At 45.7% G+C, this 15,974-nt stretch overlaps 1 protein-coding gene across 35 annotated transcripts in view; it reads left to right on the forward strand.

Annotated features, from left to right (window-relative positions):
• The window catches only part of MAPT (microtubule associated protein tau), a 106,055-nt gene that overhangs the window by 58,468 nt on the left and 31,613 nt on the right, over window positions 1-15,974 (forward strand). For 8 of the 35 annotated variants that reach the window (XM_008162627.3, XM_065577397.1, XM_065577388.1 and 5 more), the window contains 4 exons: window positions 2,019-2,105; window positions 6,386-6,472; window positions 10,111-10,176; window positions 13,927-14,016. In XM_008162627.3, coding sequence (XP_008160849.1) covers window positions 2,019-2,105; window positions 6,386-6,472; window positions 10,111-10,176; window positions 13,927-14,016 — 330 coding nt within the window. Of the gene's footprint in view, window positions 1-2,018; window positions 2,106-6,385; window positions 6,473-10,110; window positions 10,177-13,926; window positions 14,986-15,974 lie in introns of those variants that run through there. The other 27 variants (XR_010594729.1, XR_010594732.1, XR_010594730.1 and 24 more) reach the window with 10 other exon arrangements.

A 15,974-nucleotide genomic window follows, 5' to 3' on the forward strand; every position in this document is an offset into this window, starting at 1 on the left:
AGCGGTGTTTCCCTGAATGCTCTGCTTCATCTCTCTGGGGAGGTGATGCTAAGAGAAAAACATTGCAAAGCTGAGAGACGTATTTTACAAATAGACCACTTGGCTTGCGTTGGGGTCCAGGGCTCTGGGACGTCACCTAAGCAAGTGCTAATGGCAGGTCTGGATGTTGTAGGGTGCTGTTCCCAGGGGCCTCTGTTCATGTGTTGGAAATGGGCACACATTTCTGATGTTAGTAGCATGCACGTGAATGGCATCATTTATCAGTGTATCTTGGAGGGCTTTACAGACATGAGGTGATGAATCCTCACCCCCTACTGTGAAATTAGTATTATCTCTCATATGTGGGGAGACTGAGGTACAGGGAGGATAAATGCAGGCACAGACCTCAGAGGTCACACAGTGAGTCATGGCAGGAGGAGAATCATCAATCATGAATGCCAGCCCCCCTGCTCTAACCACTAATCCCTACTCTCCCATCTCGACCTGGGAACAGCCCTCGACCGCCAGGCTTCCACCACTCTGCTCTAGCCACTTGTGCCTCCCCGTGTCTTTTTATGAATATTCACCGAGGGAAGGATGGACTACAGTATGTGTCAGATACAGGGGATGTCTGACCTCACCAAAAATCCTTCCCTGCCCTCTGAGCATACCCAATACCCATACCTAATACCAGCCAGTGGGTTTTTCTTCTTTTGTCTAATTTGCTGTCTCCGTTCCTTTGCTTTGCCCACCCCGACGCTCCTGCTTCTCCCCTACTGCCTGGGCTCATCTCTTTCCCTTCCTCCCCTCCACCCCCCCCCCCCCCCCGCTGCATACTGCCTGGCCTGTGTTGCCTTCTCCCCACCCCCTGTCGTCTCTCTAATACACAGATTCTCCCTATTTCCCCTGGACTCATTTGTCGCTTTCCTAGTGACTGCGGTTGTAATAATGCAGCAGCATTCGTGTGCATTCTGTATTCACGAGTCGGCTCAATTGATGATAAAAACAATGCTCCCAAAGGTGCTGCCAGCAGCCAGCTTCCTTCTCTTGGGTAGCGAGCCAGGACAACTGAGGGAAAAGCCGGGAATGTGGAGAAGTGGGGAAGTTTTCTCCAAAAGAGCTCCCCTCACCCCGTATTTTAGGCCTAAATTTTCACGAAGTCTTTCCCCACGTATTTAACCATCCAGCTCACAGACCTGTGTAGTCATGGGGACTGATAGTACTAATACTCCATTAATGTGGACCGAGACAGGCAGATACCTGTCTTGTATCTGCCTCAGGCAAATGGGGTCCCAATGTTATGGACAGAGCCTGTGGCATATTCCAAGGACTGTTCTCCCTTCCAGGCCCCTCAAGGTTGGCCCCCTTCTCCAGTCAAATCAGCAACCTTCGGTCAATGCCATAGTTTCAATTCTCATGCACCAGAGTCCAAGAGACTTTGCTTGGGTTAGCTTGAATCATTCTTCGGAAATCAATGTCTCCAGTTCTCGTTATTTTATGTGCTGGAACTCCTTGCAAAGAGTGTCCCTGTCCTTTTTGCTTGTAACCCAGGCCCACCATAATAATCCATACGGAGCACTGAAGAATTCCTTGCAAGTGCTTTCCCTCTTTGCATTGATTTAAAAACATGACTAACAGAAGAAGATAAGCTATCAATGCAGCATTGTGCTCTGAGAGAGCGCCTATGCTGCACTGGAAACATCAATGTGAACTACAGTGACTCACTCAGATGGATGTAATCTGACATCTGTGGTCTCCAAGGAAAGGTTTTATTGATCGATTGATTGATTGTGCTTTGCTGTTCCTAGATGTGCTCTGCATTGGATTGGTGGCTCAGCAAATTTTGCTGTTGGCTTTTTTTTCAGTACTCTCGCTGAATCTGTAACTGGCACTTTAACGCTTGGTGAACATCTTACTGTCATTGCCAGCTACAGCCATCCAACTTTTCAGATAAGGAAATGGGGCTGGGCCAGGTTAATGGAACAGCCCGCTAGACGTAGCCAAGGACCTGTTCTGAGCGCTCAATGTGTGTTTTCCAGGCTATCCCCTGCAGATACCAGTTGACGATGGATCAGATGAGCCCACTTCCGAGACCTCTGATGCTAAGAGCACCCCGACTATGGAAGGTGGGAGCTCTTTGTCGTACTGCTTTTAAACCATAATGGCTGGTGCTGTTTCTAAGCATTGTTTAGAGATGCGCCAGACCATTTTCTGAAGGGGGTTCCTGAAGAGGCATGGCTGTCTTGTGTCTCTGTGCTGCCAGATACATGCTCTTTGTTAGTTTGATAATCACGAAGGAGAATTGCGCACACAGACACCCCTGGAGGATCAATTCCAGTTCCATTTCCTCCTTCAAGGATTGCACTCCCAAACCAGCGTGCCTATTGATGACTGATGAGTGTAGCCCATCCTGAGAGGGTAATTTACTGAACTGACTCGTTTCTGTAACTCCCTATTAATGTTAATGGGCACTAGCCAGCCTTCAGAAGCCATTATTAAACCACTCACAAGGCAACACAGATTCTAACGTAGACACGCAGACTCCAAAAAAATCATTAGGAAAAATGTCTGAGTGTCCTAGTTGCCTTTCCCTGGTAAACGACCCTGTAGCCTGCCAGGAAGAGTTAGATTTACATCAAGCCAATGAATGTTCTCCGTTTCCAATAGATATTTACACAGAAATGTCAAGAATTGGACAAGAAACCAAGCAGTGTTCCAAGCTGTCACACATCAGCTGGGTGTCTAGGCATTCGGTCCAAATCACCTCTCAGGCTAACAAAAGCTGGGTTATTTCGGGAGTGTTCATATTAGAACTTTTGGTTGCAAGATGTGTCTCCGCTACTCCCAATGGGAGTTTGGTGCCAAAAGACCTTTAAAAATCTGGCCCACAGTCTTTAATATCCTACAGACATTTAAAGATTGCAGCATCAGTGGTGGTGGGGAAGCCTGCAGAGACCTTTCAACTTGAAATTCTGTTTATGGGAGGCTGCTTGGTCGAGTTACTAGAGCATGGGACTGAGCCATGAGACCTGGCTTTTAATCCTGACTCTGCCAGTGACTTTAGCAAATCAGTTAGTTTCCTATCTGTAAATGGGATAATATACTTTAAAAGGTGGGCATAGATCTTTGAGGTCTTTGGATGGGAGGTGCTGTGCAAAGGATTATTCGTTACATAAGTTCCCTGCAGTTTATAGAGATTATTATTATTTATTTATTTTTACTAGACCTTGACTGCAGAAGGCTGCTTGTTCAGCAGGGGCGCCATTTCAGAATTTGGCAGGGGGAGAAGCAACTTTAACCGTGATTTCTGGGGCTACGTAGGCACTTGAAAACTCTAATTTTTGGCAGATAACTTAGCAATTAGCTGACAGGAGCCCTGTACCTAATTCCTTTATAAAAGAGAGAAAATTAAATAAATATTAGGCCCACTCAGCTCTAATAACAGCACATTCTGACATCTTGTGGCAAGTCACTTAAGGGACACTGGTTAGGTTTAAAATTGTCATGTATATTCTTACTTTATTACTAATTTTGTGGAGAGAGAGACCCCGTCAGGACTCCTGGGTTCTATCCCAGCTCTAGGAGGCAAGCAGGGTCTAGTGGGTTACAGCGGGGAGCAGATACACCTGGGTTCTATATAAGAACATCAGAATGGCCATACTGGGTTCAGACCAAAGGTCCATCTAGCCCAGTATCCCGTCTTCCAACAGTGGCCAATGCCAGGTGCTTCAGAGGGAATGAACAGAACAGGCAACCATCAAGTTGCCCTGTTGCCCACTCCTAGCTTCATGCAGAACATGGTGTTGGATCCCTGCCCACCCTGGCTAATAGCCGTTGCTGGACCTATCCTCCATGAACTTACCTAGTATAGTTATGGCCTTCACAACATTCCCTGGCAAAGAGTTCCACAGGTTGACTGTGAAGAAATACTTCTTTTTGTTTTAAATCTGCTGTCTATTAATTTCATTTGGTGACCTCGAGTTCTTGTGTTATGAGAAGGAATAAATAACACTTCCTTGTTCAATTTTTCCACACCATCCTCCCTGAGTCATCTCTTTTCCAAGCTGAAAAGTCCCAGTCTTTTTAATCTCTCCTTATACAGAAGGTGCTCTATACCCCTAATCATTTCTGTTGCCCTTCTTTGTATCTTTTCCAAATCCAGTATATCTTTTTTGAGATGGGGGGACCACATCTGCACAAACTATTCAATATGTTGGCATACCATGGATTTATATAAAGGCAATATGATATTTTTCTCTTCTTATCAATCCCTTTCCTAATGATTCCCAATACTCTGTTCGCTTTTCTAATTGCCACTGCACATTGAGCAGATGTCTTCAGAGAACTCTCCACAATGACTCCAAGATCTCTTTATTGACAGCTCCAGCTAATTTAGACCCCATCATTTTTTATGTCTAGTTGGGATTCTGTTTTGCCAAGTGCATTACTTTGCATTTATCAACATTGAATTTCTTCTGCCATTTTGTTGCCCAGTCACCCAGTTTTGTGAGGTCCCTTTGTAGCTCTTAGCAGTCTGCTTGGGACTTAACTATCTTGAGTAATTTTGTATCATCTGTAAATTTTACCACTTCACTGTGTACCCCTTTTTCCAGATCATTTCTGAATATGTTGACCAGGACTGGTCCCAGTACAGACCCTTGAGGACACCACTATTTACCTCTCACCTTTTATTCCTACCCTTTGTTTCCTATCTTTTAACTGAAGTGCGTGGCAGTACTTTCAGGATCATCTAACAATCCTTAATTTACTTTAATGACAAGCCTTTTGTTATCTTAATCACCCTGCCTCTGTTTATAAACAAACACCCTGCCCCAAAGGCTGTGCTGCTCCCAGCTTCCGAACTCATCACATATCACACTCAAGCTGTTGCAGTTAAGAGCTCTGTCTGCGGCTAGGGTGAATAGATCTCCCCTACGAAACTTGGGGCGGGGGCTAGAGCCCTCCCCTGCCCCCCTAAATGGCGCCCCTGTTGTTCAGCCTGAACATTAGCAATCCCATAGTGTGTGCTCCTGAAGGTCAAGGTTTTGCACCAAAGTACTTGGCCAAAATACTCCTCTTATCCTCCTATGTGGTGCCCTCCATCCCAGAAGTAGCTGCAATTCATTGGTGTGTTTGCTCCTTCATAAGCATACCTGGCAATACAATTTGGTATCTGTCAGAATGACAGCACATGGTTATATGTAAAATAAAATAGATACACGTGAAATAAAGCCTAATATGCTGATGTGGCATAATGCACGGGTCGGGTGGATGGTGTGACTCCTGAGTGTATTATGTTGCCACATTTTTTACAGAGAACCTAATCTAGAGACATACTAATATTTGTAATTGGTGGCATTTTTATTCTGCTGCTTGTAATGCCTGGCTACCATGCGTGCACCTATCACAAGCCTTGGAAGGAGAGGAAAATACTAATTTTCTTAGTTTTTAAGCTTTATTTAACAGACGCTTTATTCTGACCTGGGCTGTTGTACTTTTAAATGCTGATGTCTAGTGACCTCCCAGAGCTGTACTCCATTGGAAATGAGAACTGCCAGCAGTCCATTGTGATAAAACTCTCATTCCCAGCCTGCGTATTTCAAGAGACTGGCCTGTAAAATTCTAGCTGGTCCGGGACTGGATGTTGCTATCCTGTGCATCAGGACAGTGTTGTCATAAGGAGGAACAGCAGAGTGGGGACTTCAACAGCAGAGTCCAGGGAAGGGGTAGGGACGGTTTTATGGCCTGCAGCATGCAGGGGGTCAGACCAGATGATCATAATGGTCCCTTCTGACCTTAAAGTCTATGAGTCTATGAGGAAAACCTCATTTGGTCGGGGGGGAAAGAGACGCCAGAGGTTTGCCGTGTGCGGAATGTCCCAGCAGGGATGAATTAGTGGACACAGTTCAGCTGAGGGGGTTAATGAAAGATGCATGTATGTTATAATAAAACGTCCTGACTCTGTGGGCTGTGGTCACCAGCTGAGCTCTGAGCATCACCTCTGTGCGGGCAGCATTGCTGAAAGTGCAAACCAGGCATTCTCCGCCCTCCTGCTCTGGGCATATTTTAAAAAGACCGTGCTGGTAGCCAAACTATTTTATTTTTTGGATGGGTAAGTAATACAGGGAGGCATGTAGCTTGTGTGACAAAGGAGGTGATGGATGTACAGCGTGCCTAACAGATGGGCTCTCTGCGTGTGCATGCGCCGTGCTTGCGCTTTTGTTTCCCATGACAAGTATCAACTTTCATCCTGCTCAGCCGATAGGAAGGAGACCTGGTGAGCATTGAGGATGGTTTCCCTTCTGTGATGCATCCTTCAGTGCTATATATATATTTTTTTTAAAGCACTGACCTCCGAAGGGGTTTTGTTTCAGTCCAGCCGTGTGAAAGCTGCTTTGTTTTTCAGATGCCACAGCGCCCTTAGTGGAGGAGAGAGCACATGAGGATCGGATTGCAGCCCGGCAGCATGTGGAGATACCCGAAGGAACCACAGGTGAGGCCTCTGCACGCCTTCTGGTGAACGAGGAAGGAGTTTCGAAGTGTGGCTGGCAGGGTTGGCAGTTTCCTGGGAAAAACTAGTTTAGCGCAGGGTGCTGGTAAATACTGGTTTAAACCAGGAAATGGGGGAAACAATTGCATCGGTGTCCAGCAAGTTCAGCAGGCGTAGAACGAATCTTTTCAAACTTTGGATACAGCCGTTCCAAACTGAATAATCTATCCACTGTTTCAAAGTTGGTCTTCTGCTACAGAATGCTGCCTGGTCAAATGGACCTGGACTGGTAGGTGGCAACTGCATGTTTCTGCATGTTTCTGATTGCTTAATGCGTCAAGCCTACAACTCTGCATTATTGTCACTCACATATAATCAAATGATTTCGACTTTTGTTTATACAATATTGATAAACCGAAATAAGTCGTAACGTGTATAACTCCATTGAGAAAACAACCAACCAAAATGTATAGACATTCTGATGCTCAGTATTATAAGGACATATATTGATATTACGACCAGTGCAGTTTTGCTTTTTATTTGTACAGCCCTAAATTCATCTCAAATCTACTACCTTGTGATCACAATTTGAATATGTAACTAAAACTCAGCGTAATGTGGTGTGCATTGACGAAAGAGTTTTTAAAATAGAAAATGCTTTAAACTGAGACTAAGTAGTATTTCCCAGGGCACTAAAACCCATGATTTTACCTGGTAAAAAAACACCTCTGTTAAATACCATACCATCCCTGGTGGCTGGACAGTCTTTCTGGATGCTTATAGAGCAGGAATGGGCACTGGAGTTGCAGCTTAGTAGTCAAACTACAAACATCTCATAGGCTTGGGTAGGTTCCAATAAGCACACACAGGTTTGCTGCTTTACCTTCTCCTACTTGAAAATCTGAACTGGTCAGGTCTGTCTCTTGTTCCCATCCTGGAGAGCAGCAGGATCTTTGGGGAAGACGTTGCAACCTTTTCTCCTCTCCTGGTTCAACAGCATCATCCTCTTTTTGTGTGCCACAAGATGAAGTGGCTGAGCTGGTAACAAAAGGATGCAGTCTCTCATTTAATCGGTGACTATACCTGAGAATTGGTGGGGAGCCCCTGAAGGCACTAGGTTTGATCCTTGGAATTGCAGACTAGTGAGCTTTACTTTGGTACCAGGTAAACTGGTTGAAAGGTGATTAAAAATAGAATTGATAAAAAACTTAGAGAAACACAGGAGAGAAGCAACCCAGCATGGCTGCTGTAGCAGAAAATCATGCCTCTCTAGTCTACTAGAATTCTCTGAATGTCAGCAAAATAGCAGATGGACATAGTTTACTTGAACTGTCAAAATGCCTTTGTCAAAGGTCCTGTCTTCAGGCTTGACATGGGATGAGAGGTTAAAGTACTGTCATGGGTCCGAAATTAGTGACCACCCCCCCCTCCAAAAAAAAAGGTAGCAATAAATGGTTGGTTTTCAACATTGTAGAAGCTTAATGGGGGGTGCCCCCAGGTTGTGTGTTAGGATTGATGTGTAATATATTAACCATCGGGGAAAGGGGGGTGAGTAGTGAGCGGGCAACATTTTAAAAGGGTCAAAATTAAGTAGGTTAGTCAAGACTGAAAGAAGACTGAGCTAATCAAGTTAAGTGAATGGGCATCATGGAATGACAAATGGAATTCAGCATTGATAAATGCAAGGCAGTGCACCTCTGAAAATATAGGTCGAACTGTCCCTTGATGTTCCTGGGTTCTAAGCGAACTGGAGCTCTTCGGGAAACAGACCTAGGCGTCATTCTGGACAGCATAAACCTCTGCGCAGCGTGCAGCAGCAGGGCAAAAAGTAAACCAGGTGTTATTTTTTGAGGATTTGTCCACATGGATCCCACTGTAGGTGCTCATACACCCCATGAGTGAGAGATTGGAATATTTTGGTCAGCAGTGTCCTTTGGGGGCCACGTATGTGCACTGCATGATAGAATCATAGGACTAGAAGGGATCTTGAGAGGTCATCTTGTCCAGTCCCCTGCACTCATGGCAGGACTAAGTATTATCTAGACCATCCCTGACAGGTGTTTGTCCAACCTGCTCTTAAAAATCTCCGATGATGGAGATTCTGCAACCTCCCTAGGGAATTTATTTCAGTGCTTCACCACCCTGACAGTGAGGAAGTTTTTCCTGATGTCCAACCTAAACCTCCCTTGCTACAGTTTAAGCCCATTGCTTCTTGTCCTATCCTCAGAGGTTAAGGAGAACATTTTTTTCTCCCTCCTCCTTGTAACAACCTTTTATGTACTTGAAAACGGTTACCATGTCTCCTCTGTCTTCTTCTCCAGGCTAAACAAGCCTAATTTTTTCAGTCTTCCCTCGTAGGTCATTTTTCTATAACTTTAATCATTTTTGTTGCTCTTCTCTGGACTTTCTCCAGTTTGTCCACATCTTTCCTGAAACGTGGGGCCCAGAACTGGACACAATACTCCAGTTGAGGCCTAATCAGTGCAGAGTAGAGCAGAAAAATTACTTCTCGTGTCTTGCTCACAACACTCCTGCCAATACATCCCGGAATGATGTTTGCGGGTTTTTTTGCAACAGCGTTACACTGTTGACTCATACTTAGCTTGTGATCTACTGTGACTCCCAGATCCCTTTCTGACGTACTCCTTCCTAGGCCGTCGTTGCCCATTTTGTGTGTGTGCATCTGATTGTTCCTTCCTAAGTGGAGTACTTTGCATTTATACTTACTGAATTTCATCCTGTTTACCTCAGAGGATTTCTGATGCTGTACCCTGCCTCCCCCAAGGACCCCAAACCACCTCTCAGTTCCTTTCTATTGCCTGGGGTAGTGAGACGACACTTAGCAGTGTTTGCCATTACCCCATAGCTCTCCACTTTTAGCATTGAGTCAGTGTTAGAATTAGTCTGAGCTTTGTTATAGTTAGCCTGTGGGCAATAATAAAGAATTAGATATTTTTGTGGCTGATAACATCCACCCTTGCTGAAAAAGGGATATACATTCTCATGCTAACCTTGGCAAGGCCACTCCTTAATTGCCCACAAGAGTTTCCTGCACTTGTCTCTGAAGTATCTGGTACTGGTCTTTGTCATCCAAGATACTGGCTTAGATGAAGCAGTGCTCTGATGTAATAAGGCAGTCCCTCAACTGCAGTTAAAAGGTAACTGCCGTCAGGTACATTATAGTATTGTTTATAAAGCATTCAGGCTGCAGGGCCACCGGGGCGAGGGGGAGCACAAGTGGAGCAATTTGCCCCGGGCCTCACAGGGGCCCCCACGAGAGTTTTCAGGGCCCCCCACAAGAGTTTTCGGCGAGTCTTCGGTGGCAGGTCCTTCAGTGCCGCCGAACACACCCGGAGCGAGTGAAGGACCCGCTGCCGAAGACTCGGAGCTTCTTCTGCTCCGGGTCTTCGGCGGCAATTCGGCGGTGGGTCCTTCACTCTCTCCGGGACCCGCCGCCGAAGTGTCCCGAAGACCTGGAGCAGAAGGACCCCCGCCACCGAAGACCCCAGGCCCCGTGAATCCTCTGGGCGGCCCTGTCAGGCTGATGGACAGGATCAGTAAGGAAGCAAATTTGTTTTTCGTGGCAGCCATTTCAATTTAACTTTTGTAATTTTCCCCCCCTTTATTTAACTGTGAATCAGCTGAGGAAGCAGGTGTGGGAGCTACTCCTAACCTTGAGGATCAAGCTGCAGGAGATGGTGCTCAAGGTCAGTGGAATATTTGCTGCTGGGAAATAGAAAAATCCAATTGGGACCCAAATCAGAGATAGGAGTTGCCAGTGGTTTGGGATTTTTTCTTCTGCAATGCTTCCCTTCTTTGCTAGACACCCAACTATCCAGTTCTCCCTGCCGCTGCCGGTCTTTAGCCAGGTATGGTCAAGATGCTTGAAGTATCCCCCCCCCACTTTTTCATTTTAGGGGGACACCACAACTTTTCCTCCATTGCCCTTCTTCTCTGGATGGTCACAGCCTGAGTCCTTGTCCTCTGTCTGGAATAGCGGACGGTTGAGTATCCTCCAAGCTATGGAAGGAGGAATCACCTTGCAAAATACACACAGAGAGGACAATATGGGTCAGCCAACGGGAGATGCTCATACTTGAATACGGACTCCTTCATCCCCAGTCACCTTTTGCAATATATCTCAATGTCACTCTCCTGTGGAACGAGAGGCGTGGGTTGATTTTGAACCCTGCAGTGCTGACCCCGAGGCAGTGGATTATCTAACTTTATAATCACCACATCCAATTTTTTTACTTGAATTGTGACAAAAATAATGCCCACTAAGAGTCTGGTTTGCACATTATCCTCAAACCAGTCTCATTTTGTACTTGGACATATTGAGAGTAGTCTCTTCTGGCCTCTGTTACACAGAACATAACAAAGCTAGCTGCTGTGCAGTGTGTGGACGTACAGCATAACTGGGCATCTGCTTAACCGAGCTAAAAAATTATCCCTTTAATAGGAGGCGCTACTAGCTCACAGGAGTCAGGCTGAAAAAGGTGATTTTTGACTATGCTGACTTCAGACATAATTGAAAACTTCAGGGTGGGATTTTCAAAAGCGTCCAGTGGGCGCAGAGGGAGGCTAATGCTCGGAATGTTTTTGAAAATTCCACCCGTCTAATGAAACAGCAAGTGCAGAAAGTTGAATGTGTTGTAGATGGTTTTCATGCTCACGCTCTCCATCTTGTGCCATTTACATGATGCTTGGTTTTTCAAGCTGAGTAAATCCCATTTTGCAAGATCTTTTTCTTGGTGGCATATTCATGACCTGAATTTCTTCATCTGTTTGGTGTATATCCTTCCTGCTCCATGCCTGCTGCTACTCTCAAAATTGCACACAACTTGCCTGGCTGAGAGAGGTACTTTCAAACTTAGTGATGTTTAAAAAGTAAATATTTTTTCCTGTATCTTTTCAACTCAGGACAGAGTTCGCATCTTCAGCTTCCATGTAAATGAGTTTGGTTATTCTTATCCTACTCCCTAGCAGAAGTTTGCCCATAACTGTATCACAGGATCATCTTGCAAATCTTTGTGAGTGGCAGTTCTTGTGTGCAAATGGACAAGGTTTAGAATAGCAGAGGGTTCTGTAGGTGTCGCTTGAGGTCATTAGCAGAAATGTGATGGAAGCGTTGCATGATATCTGCCCAGCTCTGGCCACTTTTCTGTTCTCACCAGATGTTTAAACGTTTTCCCTCCCTTGTACTGAGTACCAGGTTTCTGCGCAGTAAATTGTTACTTCTCTGAACGTGGGGAATGATGCTTTAAAAGGGGCACTTCCATTTTATGATACATTTTCCTCTGGGTCAGATATAATTGTGATGAGGGCTGCACGCCTGTGGCCAGGTATAAATCATAATTAGTGACCTTGGTTTTGTTTTGCTGCGGACTTTGAAAACTGGCTCTTCAGCATGAAGAGGGAAGAGTAGTGAAGTGAGTCTCAAGTTTCTGTGGGAGGGGCAGCCTTTTAAATCTTCAGATTTTTAACCGTATCATTTGAAATGTTACAAACACCTTTGATCACGTGTTGCCCTCTGTATTTAGAACAACAAGTGCATTTTGGAAATGTCGCTAATGAATGTAGTGGGCACGTCTCTACTTTTGTTGTCCTTACGGTATGTTCTGCTCGCCTGCAGCACAACTCTGAGGGCTGGTCTACACTGGGGGGGGAAGAGTCGATATAAGATACGCAACTTCAGCTCCAGGAATAGCGGAGCTGAAGTCGACGTAGCTTAGATTGACTTAGATTGACTTACTTCACGTCCTCACGGCGCGGGATCGATGGCCGCCGCTCCCCCGTCGACTCCGCTTCCGCCTCTCGCCCTGGTGGAGTTCCGGAGTCGCCGGGGAGCGTGTTCGGGGATCGATTTATCGCCGATCCAGTGGGTAGTGTAGACATACCCCAAGAGGCGGTGGAAGTTCTCCCATCGACCGAGTGCTGTCTACCTGGGGAGTTAGGTAAATATAACTACGTCACTCAGGGATGTGAATTTTTCACACCCCTGGGCAACATCATTGTAGGTCTGTAGAGTAGGCCTTAGCTGGATGATCATAAATGTTCCCTTCTGGCCTTAAAATCTTTGCATCTATGACTGTAAGCTCTGTTTTTTAAAGGTTATACTGTCAGCTGCTCCAGAATGGGTGTGCAATGTTATGGTACTAATTACTGCAGAGTGGGCGGAACATACAAAATCAGAGTTTGTTTGCAGTCGCAGCCAGGTGTTTCTGTTGTGTGATCCATCCTCTCCACCTACACCCTGTGCTTTGGTGGCGTAGACAGGCTACTGAAATAAAAAAGAATTGGAATACTTGCACTGCTCTGTCTAGTTTTTGGTAAAGATGTAGCAGAAGAAGAAATGGTCTAGAGAAGTGAAGATGGTTAGAATTCCGGATGGCTGAGATGTGTCAGCTATAACTAGTTTTATTTAGTTTGGAGAGAAGAAGAGCTGGAGGGGATTTAAGTTTTGTATGTAACCTGAGGGCTTGTCTACACTGGCATTTTACAGCGCTGCAACTTTCTTGCTCAGGGGTGTGAAAAAACTTTCTTGCTCAGGGGTGTGAAAAAACACCCCTGAGCGCAGCAAGTTTCAGCGCTGCAAAGCACCAGTGTAGATAATGCACCAGCGTTGTTAGCTACGCCCCCTGCTGCGACTACACAAGCCACATTAAAGCGCTGCCGCGGTAGCGCTTTAACGTTGCCAGTGTAGACTAGCCCGTAGAGTGGGGAGACTATCTATCCATTTTCATTCTGGCCCGCACTGTGTTGTGGTTACGCAACACAATTATTGGCAGATTTATTTAGAACAAATGAAAGCGACACTTCATTTGACACGTGGTGAACCTGTGGCATTCACTGCCACAAGAGCTAATTAATTGTCCAGTGCTGTAATTAGATAGAGGCTGGATAGTTTTGTGGCCTATAAAATTGAACGATGATCAAATGTTAGCCTTCATGGCATACTTTGGACCACCTCTGTGGACAGAGGCTGGGATAGAATCCATCCACCATGGTCACAGAGCATAGTTGATCACACACCGGCATATTACTGGGGGCGGAGGGACGCTCCTTCCTCTGAGACTTTCAGTATGGGAGACAGGATAACTGGATAGATCTGGTATGGCAAATCCTGTGTTTGTTTTGGTACTCTACCTCTTCCCAGCACTGGAGCAGGTAAGCAGAGATGATGGATGATTCAATGTGTATCATCAAAGCAAAGTGGAGTAGCTCTGTTTTAAGCCTATCTACAGGGACAAGATTCCTTTAAAACAAAGAGAACTGCAGAATTGAATTTTCCACCGCAAGTGGCAGTGTAGGACTTGATTGCTTTTATCCGTGTAGAATGGTTATAAAAAGTCTTTTAAGTCTTTCTTTTGTGTTGCAAGAATGACTTTCCATTGAAATACCTGTGCTAATTCTTTGCCACGCTTGACATCCTACCCTCCTTCTTCGCCCCCCAGAAGAGCTGAGCTCCCCAAGGCTATGGGAGAGTGTGGAACCTGGAATTCAGGAGCACGTGGCAAGTGAGATTCAGCCAGAAAAACAAGCAGGTGAGGTTCTTCCAGCGACTGTCCTCCCTTTACGTGAAATGCGGACTGGAGAACAGGCAGCAGCAATTCCTGCCAGAGCTGAGGCCACCATACCAGTCCCCCCAGGCACATATGAAGACTTCAGAGCCTTTGAAGAAAGCCAGGAGGCTGTCTCCAGAACTGAGCTCTGGGACCATGGTGGAAAAGAGGACGTTGGAGTGGGTAAAGCGTTGGCAGATGAAGCAGGTCATGATGTGTGCACGGAAGAATTTGCCACATCAGCAGTTTCCGAATTCTCTCAGGGTGCTCCAAGTGCTGGAATGTTCTATCATGAGAAACTGGCTGCTCCATTTGAAAAGTGGCACCCGGGTATTGATGATGTGGGGTATGAGCCAGTTGACAACTCCCATATTCAAGACAGGCCGTATCCTTTATACAGCAGAGGTAAATTGAAAGAAGAGGCCGCTGGGCATGAAAAAGATGAAGACCGTGACATTGATGAAACTATTCCGCAGGATTCACCTTCCGCATTAGGACCGCAAGACTCTCTACTGCTTGAAACAGCCGAGGAAGCTGTGGAGGTGCATGGCTTTCCAGCAGAAGGCCGACCCAAAGATAATCTGGCAGAAATCTCTAGAGAGACTCCTGTTACTGAAAGGGAAACTCATAAAGCAGGACAGATCCTAGATGAGAGACAGCAGTGGTTGTCAGGGAAAGGATATGATGATGTTACCAAGATGGAACCCTCTGAAAGTATGTACCAAGTGGAAGTTGAAGCTAATGTAATTAGGGAGGGAGAAATCTCAGGTTCTCCACTAGGTGCAACCAAGTTTCCTGATAGGTTAAATAAGGACGTGGCAGATAGAAGTGTTTCCTTGCAACAGGAGATGGGGGGAATGGTGCAGGCCATGGAAAAAGAAGAATCACCCAAAAAGAAACCCGCAACTCGCATGTCAGAGAAACAAGTCAGTCGGGTTCCTCATTTAAAAGGTGTGTGTGTGTCTCATTTTCCTTCCCCACGCTTCTATCTCCAATGACTTGCTCAGGGCAAGGCTGCTAAAACCAGTACTGGCACCCCTTGAATCCTGCTGCCTGACAGTTGTCCACAGATGTTCGCTCTGAACAAATCCAACGTGCTGCTGCTTTTCACCCTCCGTTTACTCCTGGCCTTTGATGCATTCGCATCACACTCGCGCTTTGGTTGCATGTTCTCTTGCATGGGCGCTGACACGCTGCCATGTGCTTTTCTCCCTTTTCATTTCAGTGTCTTTGGATTTATCAAAGCTGCTAGGTAGACGCTTGGATTTCATCCATCACTCTAAATATTTATAAAAGAGAAGAGGCGTTTGATCAATTGAAACTTTTTCTGGGCATTTCTGACGTAGCGTTCCCACAGAGCAGGCTATAGTTTCATAGCTGTTGTTAATAAACCACGCAGGGTCTCCCACTCGTATTGCTCTAAAGGTGAGGGAGGAGGAGTACCGCAGGCGAGAATTTGTCCTCAGTTTCCAAGCCCAGTACTATGTGCGCCCCTGACAGTTCCAAAGAGAGGGCTGAATCTTTGGTGTATTATAAGAGAGATCTATGTGAGGGGAAGCCTGTTAGATACCCAAGTATGTCAGCTGAGAAACCTTGAGCCATTTAACTGCTTATCCGATAGCACTGCGGTCAGGTAGCTTTAACTTTAGATGTTCAAGTTCATGCAACAGTATTAGTTTACCTGGCCTGAGTAGGTGGCTAAATTCAGCCTGTTTGGGCACAAATGCTTTTGCTAGTATGCCAGGCACATTTTCTCTATATTCAAGAACTATTTATCCTCTCACCGAGACCCGTAGTCCTAAGAAAACCTTGGGAGGTTGCCTGTCCAATGGTGAAATGCAGGTTTTTCACTGAATTGTTTTAATAAGCAATCAAAATGGGATCTGTAAGAAAATCTGTTCGCTAATTTACAAGCCTCCTTAGCGTCCATGTTTTAGTGC

Source organism: Chrysemys picta, chromosome 24 (genome assembly GCF_011386835.1).
Source record: "Chrysemys picta bellii isolate R12L10 chromosome 24, ASM1138683v2, whole genome shotgun sequence".
In the NCBI taxonomy this organism is placed as follows: domain Eukaryota; kingdom Metazoa; phylum Chordata; order Testudines; family Emydidae; genus Chrysemys; species Chrysemys picta.